The sequence below is a fragment of the Adiantum capillus-veneris genome, chromosome 19 (assembly GCF_014529385.1).
Source record: "Adiantum capillus-veneris isolate H3 chromosome 19, ASM1452938v2, whole genome shotgun sequence".
In the NCBI taxonomy this organism is placed as follows: Eukaryota; Viridiplantae; Streptophyta; class Polypodiopsida; order Polypodiales; family Pteridaceae; genus Adiantum; species Adiantum capillus-veneris.
This window is the reverse complement of record NC_140949.1, coordinates 66847070-66856551: the sequence shown is the minus strand read 5'-3', so window position 1 is coordinate 66856551 and position 9482 is coordinate 66847070. Positions and strand designations below refer to the sequence as shown.

The window sequence follows — 9482 nt, the reverse complement described above, 5'->3', positions numbered from 1 at the left end:
AAGGTGCTTGAGAAGCTTCCTATGCATGAAAGTCCCAAAGTTAGGGGAATCTTTGACTTAACCTTCCACTCACCCAAAAGGCACCCCTTTTCTCAAAGGGCACATGGGACACATGTCAGACTCTCCCTAAGCTGAACCACATGGTGTGCTTGAATGCTATTTGTTGGGCTAAAGAGGGGTCCAATGAGCTTCTAGATCCATCCAATAAATATCTAGATATTTTCAAGCTCTCTCTCTCTCTAAGGAGTAAGGAGGACACTTGTCCAAAGACTACCCATGTACTTAAATGCATGCTGCATGTGATTGGCTAGGGGGTAGAGGGGTCCAATGAGCTTAAAGCATGTGGAAAAGCTACGACTCGCCCCAAGCAAGCAAGGGAGGTGCTGGGGGGACACACACACACACACACACACACATATTTGGTGGATTCATTCTCACTTGGTGAAAGTTGAGGAACTCCACCTCCTTCTCCAAGCTTGTGAGAAGAGAGAGCCTACGCCAACACTCTTGGCTATGGAATGCAAATCCAACCAAGAGCCATGCTTCAATGCTTAAGCTTGCCATCTTCTCCATCTTCATTACTATGCTATTATATATGCTAGCAAGAAGAGTGATGATAAGTGAGCAACTATTTCTTTCTCCTATGGAATGTTTCTTCTTCCTCTTGCCTATCCTCATTCCTCGCTAGCTCTCTCCACCTTCGAAGGTGTTTGAGGCCTTGGGACTCAGGCTTGGGATAGTTAATGCTTTCTACAAAGTTTATGTTATGCTTGTGATGCATGAAGCTTTCCATCTTCATTGCATCACCTAGGTCACAAGGAATACAAAGATTGTATTGTACCAAGTCTCTCTTGATGGGAGAAACTATAATACAAATGCCTATTGGAGGGGGGACCGGCTCCATATGAATCCGATGTTCAATTATTGTCACGTTCTCTAAACTCTCTCTCTTGCAAAAGTATTGTTCCTACCAAGTTAACTAAGTACCATGTTTATGTTGCTACCATCAATCAAGCTCACCAGCTATGCTCATAAAGTAATTGCACAAAAGTGATTCACCTAATTTCCTAATTCCGCTACTCTCAATTCATAGGCCATTTCCATTACAAGAACTATCCACACATGATGACATGACAATAATACCTCCCCTTGAATTAGAGAAAGTAGAAATGGATCGTCAAAGTACATCTGTAACGAAACAAACTTCCCCTTCATCCTCAACTTCTTCTTCTTCGACTATATGAGCTGCTCCTCCCGTTGGCTTTTTGGCTTTGTTTTTACTGGTGCTGCTGCTACCTTGATCTTTTGAATTGGTACCTAGAAGGAGGATACCCCTTCTTTCTGCAATTGCTACAAAATTTATTGATATAGCAGTCCTTAGCTATATGTCCCATTTTACCACACTCGTAGCACTTTCGAACGTTGGAACATGATGTAAAATCTTGACGATTTGTCTACCCTTGTCACAAAAGCTCCGTTTGTCGATGTGGATGAAATTTTCTTCTTTTTTTCCTCTACCTAAAGTGAGCTTACCACATGTTGAAGTGTTGGAGTTGGCTCCTTTTCTTCAAGAATAGTGAATATATGGTCATAGCTGGAAGGAAGTGCACTAAGGAGGGTTGCAACTTTGTCGTCTTCTTCTACTTCGCATTGGATGTAGGTCAATTGTGTAATCATGCTTTTAAGCCTATTGACCAAACTGGCTATGTCTTCCCCCTCGAGCATAGTGAGTTTGTAAAGTTGTTTTTTCAAGCTAACTTTACTTCATTTTTCTTTAGCTTAAAAATTCTCCTCTAGAACTTGCTAGGCCTCGTATGCATGTGTGCACTCATCTATAAAATTTACATAATTATCATGGAGTGCAATAATTATGATTCCAAGTGCTTGTTCATCTTTTTCTTGATTGAGTGCAGTAGAAGCCCTGGTTTTGTGCCTTCGTGATCACTGAGAGATGTTTTTACTATGCCCCATAATGTTTTCTTCATTAAATAACCCCTTAGCTTAGTTTGCCACGTATGGAAGCCCTCCACATTAAATTTTATAATTCCTTTTTCTTCCATGATGCAGATGCTCGTGAAAATTCCAAGGACTTGGTTTACCGATAGAGACTCTCGTTATGGCAGTGTCTTGCCCAAATTCACAAAATAGTGCAGGTGCTGAAGTCACTCTTTATGAATAAGAATCATGAAGCACCTCTTCATACGAAAGTAGTGCCCTTATGTGGCTTTGGTGTATTTACCTTGAGACTTCAAAGCGTTGTCAGGAGTTTTTTGGAGCAAGGGATTGCGCATATGTACATACCCATGCATGGTGCATCAAATAAAGTATTGCCCATTTTCCAGAGCCAGGTGGTTACGTGGGGCCCACATGTGTACAGGTAGGACACCATGTACATAGTGCATCGATTTTCATCGTTACTAGTACCATTGTGTTTTTCTACAATAAGGAGGAGTTGGTAGCGCGTAAAACTTCTCGAGAAAGCTATCCGCGGGCCGACGACGTGAGGTCAGCAGGTGCGTCAGATGGCATCTAGTGGCGTCAGGAGGGCGAACGAGGTCAATATTTGCCCGCAGATGAGGACGGACACAACGTGGGTGTTTGCTTGTGAGAATTATGCAGAAAGGTCATCATGAGGACCTTTTTTTGGGGCCACTTCACGTGGTGGTGAGGTGCATTATTGGAAAAAAGCTGAGTGCCAGGTGTGCGAATGATGCAAAAAGGTGACAACTATGCACTGCGAGGTCAGTTTTTGGCCTGTTCGGGGTCCGTTTGAGGTCATCTAAAAGGCCAAGGGTGCCCAACTAATAAAGCTAAGTGTGGGAACTGAAAAAACAGAGAGAAGACCAGAAAAAACGTGGAGAAGAGAGGAGGAACAGCCGCAGGTGTGTTTTTTGGGTTTTTGGAGCCTGTTTTGGCCGTAAACTGCTCATCCGAGGTCGGATTTGAGCACTTTGACATTGTAGACTGGGGTTTTGGGCCGTTCCGGACGCGATGGCGCTGTCCATTTTGCCAAATTCCTCACTCTTTTCCTGCTGTTTTTCTGTGTAAGTTTCTCCTATGAGCGAAGTTTCTGCTCTAGTTTGTGATTGTATCTGGTATCTTTTACCCATATTGTGTGAGCTGTTTGCCCCATTGGTGTTGGCCCAAGCTCATTTGTATCTAAACATCAAAAGTTCTCCTCTTTTGAGCTGAGTTTTTGTGTGTGTGTGTGTGTGTGTGTGTGGAGTGGGCAAGTGGAGAGTCTCTCTCCTCTCACTCCAGAGTTGTGTTCCCTGTCTCGGCCAGGTGTGTTGTGTAAGCCGAGTGGTGCCCCATAGTGTGTGTGTGTATCTTCCCAAGAGTGTGTGTCGGGTCGTTATAGAGGCGCTGTGTGTGTTTTCATCCCGCTCACAGCGTTTGAAAATCACTTTAGAACTTGCCTTTGCTTCGAGAGAGCACCCGTCTTGCTTGGTGTCAATGGTTGGATGTCGTGTAGTCTTGAAACTTCAATATCTCATTGACTCGCTGTCGTGAGTCTATGCTCAGTGATTGTCCCGGCATATGATGAAAAACATGTGAACAAGTTAACAAGAGATCTGGATTTTCTTTTTTGGCCGCCCTTTAAAAAAAAAGGACACAAGCAATGTGAAGTCGGAAAAATGAGCTAAATGGCAAGAATACAGAGAAATGGTGCATTATGAGCGAAGCAGGTACCGTCCATGGCCTTGTTGAGCAAAACTTGGTCCTTCACCAAGATCAGAACTCGTAGAAGGGGCGCCCAAGTGCTGGGATTGCATCTACAGGATCTGATTGGCACGAGGTTAGATCTAAGAAGAAGTGCCGAGCATGAATCATTGCCGTCGAATGAGCTGATAAGTGGATTTTTTCAGCTTTGTATGATCTGAGGTTGCAGGAGAGAGCGCCCTAGCATGTATAATACTTCCAAAAATTTGATTAAACCAATTCAAATGAGCTTCTATCAATTTCCTCTGATTAAATGGACTGATTTGGGCTTCTTAATCGACTTCTATTCAATGATAAATGCACTTGAAGATTAACGAATTGGGTTTCTATGTGATGCTAATAGAGTTTCTAAGCTTGTGGTGGTACCAATTGGCTCTGATACCAATTGTAAGGAAAGTGGATGTGTACACTCAAGGAGGCTTGTGTGTGTGTGCAAACATAGCTTACCGGATACACGTGAAAATGAACTCAAGGTGACATACTCAAAATACACACTTGGCATAATATTTATAGCCTAAGGTAACATTTCATAGTATTTGTACACAACCCAAAGGGCATACATATAGCTTGGCTCTAAGTGCACGACCAACTTTCTTCTCCATGTGTCTTCCAAAGTAATCAAACACATACATATACTAGGTGTCACATCAAGTCAAGACTTAGGTGTAGAAGGAGTTCCCATGCCCACTTTTCAATCTTTTTCTTTTTCCTTATCGTTTTTTTAATGCTATTTTTTTAAAATAAAAAGCTTATTTTTCATGCATTGGTTAGGTCCATGTTCCCATGGTGTAAACCTAAAGTGTCTTATGAGTAAACTTTGGTGCTTGGATTTAGCCCGAATTTACCTCTAACATTTATTCTATTTTTTTTTAAGTCAATGCTTTATATGCGTTGGTTAATAGTAAGGGCTAAGAGGAGGCCCTTACATCTTAGCTGCCCGTGGTGATGTCCACCCATCATTTTGTGATGCCAACCATTTTGCACCATCTGACATGCTCTTTAATCTGCACGCTTGCTGCCAAGTTTTGCCAGCCAGTGTGTAAGCAACCTTGATCCAAATGTTTTATGCATCGCCATATCATACTACCTAGTTCGCCAAAAACATAGCGTTGACTTCTTTGTTGTGGCCACTAGATTCGCTGCTCTAGTTTACACACCGCCAAGGTGGAGTGCTACAGTGCTGTACGTTACTTAGTATTGGAGCATGAACGAAGTAGATGCTTTGATTGGTTGATTACTTGCTTGCCATATTTGGGCAATCCTAGGGTGCTGTCCAAATTCTTAGTATACTTAGACGTGCACTATCATTCAACTTGGGTATCGAGACGCCTCGAAATGGCTGTGTGAAAGTAAGAGCAATGCCCAAATCTACGTGCAAAGGAACCCTACTAGCTCGATGTTTAAAAAAAAAAAAAAAGCACGAAGATTCCCATCGTCCCCTTGCAGCACACTATTAAACCAAACGCCCCCCTTGTTGACTGCATCGTCACTCGTCCCTTCATCATGAGCACTCGCGTCCCCCCCGCTTCTTACCCTCACCCTTCCTTCTCCCTATCGCCAAGCTTGACAAGCTTGCTCCCTTGTTTTTAGCTTAGCGCCCCCCGCTGGGCATAGAGAGAGCGAGGGTCTTGCACTGTGCAGTTTTAGAGAGAGAGAGAGAGAGAGAGAGAGAGCCCTCCTCGTCTCTAATCGAGAGAGGGAGAAGAGAATCTCCACAAGCATCATCGATTTTCTTTTTTTCCACTGTGGTGCAGACATAATGACACTACTATGGCCAGCGTCCTTCGGTCGCCTCCTTCCCTCTCTCTCTCTCTCTCTCTCTCTCTCTCTCTCTCTCTCTCTCTTAGTTCCCTGTGTTCATTGGAGGCTGCAGGTCACACTGTCGCTTCAAGGAAGAGTTGATACGTGTCCGAGTGAGGGGGCTGAAATCCCTTTTCCCAATAGTAGAGATATAGATACGAGGAACAAATAGCAGGCGCAACGTTGCCCCTAAGCTGAACAACCCTTATTATTATTATTATTATGTAGACTAGTACGGCCGGTCTCTCTCTCTCTTTCTCTCACATAGAAGGACTTCTTTCAATTTTGGAGTTTAGCCTTCATGTCGCATATTTAGTCACGTTTTAGATGGAGATGTACAAGGAAGGGGCTGTCTACACTGATTTATTGCAGTGAGGCACTGGTCACAAAACTTCAACAGGAATGTAGGAAGTCTGGTTCCTGTCGTCTCTCTCTTCAAATCAGCTCAAGCGGAGCTGCTCGACACAGAACGCCATAGAAGCATGCATGATATTATCAAGACCTCGCCTGTGGCCATGGCATCGAGGACTCTTTCATAAGCGAAATTTCACTGCAAACCTCGCTTCCTCTCAACTGCAGGAAGAAGAAGAACATGACCGCTCAGAAGAAATACGCTTGATCAAGGCGGACCTTTCTTCTTTTCTCAGAACTTGCCGCCAATCTTACCATGGAAAGCTTTTGCATTATCGCCTTCTAAGCGATGGCCTGGAGCTCACAGCGCCCTTTCGATCCCTCCTTGTACTCATGTACACGAATTGTTCAGCTTTTGATGATGCACATGCGTGTCTTGCTCTCTTGCCCCAGACCCTACAAAATGTTTTCGCCTGGAATTTTCTCTTCAAAGCCCTTGCTCGTCAAGGGCTCTGCCATGAAGCTTTCTGCCTGTATGAAGACATGGTTGCTCGAGGTGTCGTTGCTAACAAAGTCACATGCAGAAGCATGCTCGACGCTTGCATCAGCAACCCAATTAGTTCTTCTGTGTTTCTGCTCCACTGCCTCACAAGGGAGTTTGGCTTGGATACAGATCCTTCGATTGGAACTGTTCTTGCTAATCTTTATGGCAGAATTGGGAGTTTACAGGATGCAGCAAAGGTATTTGACCTCATATTGGAGAAGGATGTTGTCTCTTGGACTTCCATGATGCTGATTTATGTGCAGCATGGCAATAGCGAGATGGCTATTCGTCTCTTTGAGGAGATGCAAGTGGAAGCAATCGTGCCAGACCGGGTTGCTTTCATTTGTGCTGTCACAGCTTGTGACAAGCCTCTTGCACTATCTAAAGCCAGAGAAATTCACTCAGCTGTTGTTGAAAATGCGCTTGAAGCTGATATTACAGTGGGCACTGCGTTAGTGAGCATGTATGGGAAGTATAAAAGCCTGACAGATGCAAGGACAACATTTCACCAAATGGCTCAGCCCAATGTGGTCACTTGGAACGCCGTTATTGGTGCAAATTTTCAAGGGGGCATGGAAACCAAAGCGATCTATTTTTTCCATCGAATGCTGATAGAAGGAGCTTTACCCAACAGGGAGACTTACATCAATTTCTTTGGTGCGTGTGCTAGTTCTGAAGGGCTAGCTGAAGGTATGCTTGCACATACCCGACTTCTTGGTAGTGGAATAGATGCTGACATCACATTAGGAAACGTCCTAATCAATATGTATGGCAAATGCACGAGCGTAAAGCATGCACTGAAGGTTTTTGAAGGAATGTGCAGTTGGGATGTGGTTACTTGGACAGCAATGATCAATGTCTATGCACAAAGTGGTGATTGCTTAGATGCATATCTTCTGTTTTCTAACATGCATGTGAAAGGTGTCAAGCCAAATGAGTACACCTTTGTGTGCATCATTTCGGCCCTTAGTAGCCCTGCTATGTCAGCGGAAGGTAGGCGTTTGCATTGGTACGCCTGTGTTAAGGGTTTTGATTCTAGTGAGAGCATCAAGAATGCCTTGCTTAATATGTATGCAAGGTTTGGAAGCATAGAGGATGCTCAATGGACCTTTGATAGGCTGGTTGCACGAGATGTCATCTCTTGGACCGCCATGATAGCAGGGCTTGCAGAGCATGGTGAGGGAAACAAAGCCCTGTGCCTATTCTCCAAAATGCAACAGGAAGGGAAACAGGCCAATGAAATTTCTTTTGTCAATGTCATTACTGCTTGTGCGATGCTAACGGGTATTACTGAGGGTAGGTTGGTACATGGCTGTGCTGTGGAGACTGGTGTGGACTCTGACATTGAAGTAGGAAATGCACTTATAAATATGTACGGAAAATGTGGTAGCTCTGAAGATGCATGGGGCCTGTTTCTCAGCATGCAAGAGCGAGATAGAGTCTCATGGAACACATTGCTGACTGTGTTCTTTCAATGTGGCCATGGTAGAGAGGCAGTTGGCCTTTTTGAGTCTATGAGAGACTCCAACATTAGTCCTGATAACATCACATTTTTGATTGTCCTGTCTTCTTGCAGCCATGCAGGTCTTGTAGCAGAGGCCTGGCGGCTCTTCATGTCAGTTGAAAATGATCATGGCATCTTACCTGCTAGTGATCATTATGTTTGCATGGTTGACATTCTTGGAAGAGTAGGGCAATTGAGTGACGCTGCAATGCTGATCAATCTCATGCCAGCTCAACCTGCTGTTTTGGCATTCATGACATTGATTGGTGCATGCCAGTATCATTTGGAGATAGCTGTCGGTGAGCATGCTGCCAATTTCTTACTTGAACTTGATCCAGAAAATTCAGCTTCATATGTGGTGCTCTCGAATCTCTATTCACAGTGATTCCCTGGCAAATGAACATGGCCGACATTGAGTTTGGCAATGCTCCGGCGGGTGTTTAAAATTTGTGACCTGGAGAAATTTGTGACCTGGAGTGTTGTGGCTGGAAGGCATCACTGGAGTGTGGCATAGTTGTCTTGGTTGAGATACTATCAATGAACCAAGTGATGCACATAAGTTGGACCTTTACTGGGGAAATGGCACAAGATTGAATGTGATCATTCAGGTGAATGAGGTGTTTGAGTGTGTGGTACTTTGCATTCTTTCTGAAATAATGAGTGACAATCTGAAATTTAGTTAAGGTGTTAACATCACGATGTTTTCTTGCAGGCGATCTTATCATTTGAAGAAGGGCTACCGCAAAGTTGTTTAGTCACTCACGGTAGGCGATGATGGTCTGGCATCAAGTTTCCACGCACATTCATGTTCTTGTTGTTCTTTGCGCCGCATGTCACTTACACTTTATATCTGTTAAGTGACATGCGATGATAATCAGCTTTGTTCTATGTAAACTTGTCGCAGAAACTTGACCTATATATTCTTTTCGTGCTCCCTTTTTCTTTGTTGCTTTCATCTTGTGAATGTATTTTACCATGCAACTTTGTTCAAGCTTAGCCACTGTTGCAGCTTGCTAAATGGGACATAGCAAATAGAAAGGTGTTGGTGAGATTTTGTTTTGCGTCCTGTTCTTAGCTGATTGTTTGAGCCCTTCCTTTTCACGGCTATCACTGTATCAGCGACTTCTTTTCTACTGCCAAATTGCACTGGTGAATTTGTTTGGCGCTTTCTTAAAGCACGCACAAACATATCCATCTACCATTTCAAGCTTTTGGATGGCCTTTTTCTCGAGACTTTGTATGAGCCCTGTGTCGTTGCCACAGATGGGGACTCTATAAGAAGCTTGTTTTACAAGAGATTTATTAGGCTTGTTTGCTTTTGTAAACGTGCAGTCGTGGATGATCCTGATTCATAAGGATAAAGCAGAAATGACAGTATGCTTTCCTGTTTTACATAGAGTTACTATGACTGTTAGTGGTGTTGTCATTGTCATCAGCATGATAGTGTGACGAGCTAAACGACTTGTCAACTCGATCAAATTTCTAATAGGGTAGTTCTCAACTTCATAGTGCTCTTGTTGCATCAACATTGTTACAGCATGAAAAAAGAGTGGCCCACAG

At 43.6% G+C, this 9482-nt stretch overlaps 1 protein-coding gene across 1 annotated transcript; it reads left to right on the top strand.

Annotated features, from left to right (window-relative positions):
• Nucleotides 1-5833: 5833 nt before the first annotated feature.
• On the top strand, nucleotides 5834-9312 carry LOC147434176 (pentatricopeptide repeat-containing protein At4g21300-like). Its single transcript, XM_086490747.1, has 4 exons — nucleotides 5834-8221; nucleotides 8305-8358; nucleotides 8451-8530; nucleotides 8635-9312. The coding sequence occupies exons 1-4, from the start codon at nucleotides 6010-6012 to the stop codon at nucleotides 8695-8697; spliced, it is 2409 nt and encodes an 802-aa protein (XP_086346873.1). The 5' UTR covers nucleotides 5834-6009; the 3' UTR covers nucleotides 8698-9312.
• The last annotated feature ends 170 nt before the right edge of the window (nucleotides 9313-9482 follow it).

Excerpts from the sequence above, each read along its gene's own strand:
- LOC147434176 (XM_086490747.1), top strand. The coding sequence starts at position 6,010 with ATGATATTATCAAGACCTCGCCTGTGGCCATGGCATCGAGGACTCTTT. Across the intron at positions 8,222-8,304 it reads TCATTTGGAGATAGCTGTCG|TGATTCCCTGGCAAATGAAC; the intron begins GTGAGCATGCTG and ends CTCTATTCACAG. Across the intron at positions 8,531-8,634 it reads GATTGAATGTGATCATTCAG|GCGATCTTATCATTTGAAGA; the intron begins GTGAATGAGGTG and ends GTTTTCTTGCAG.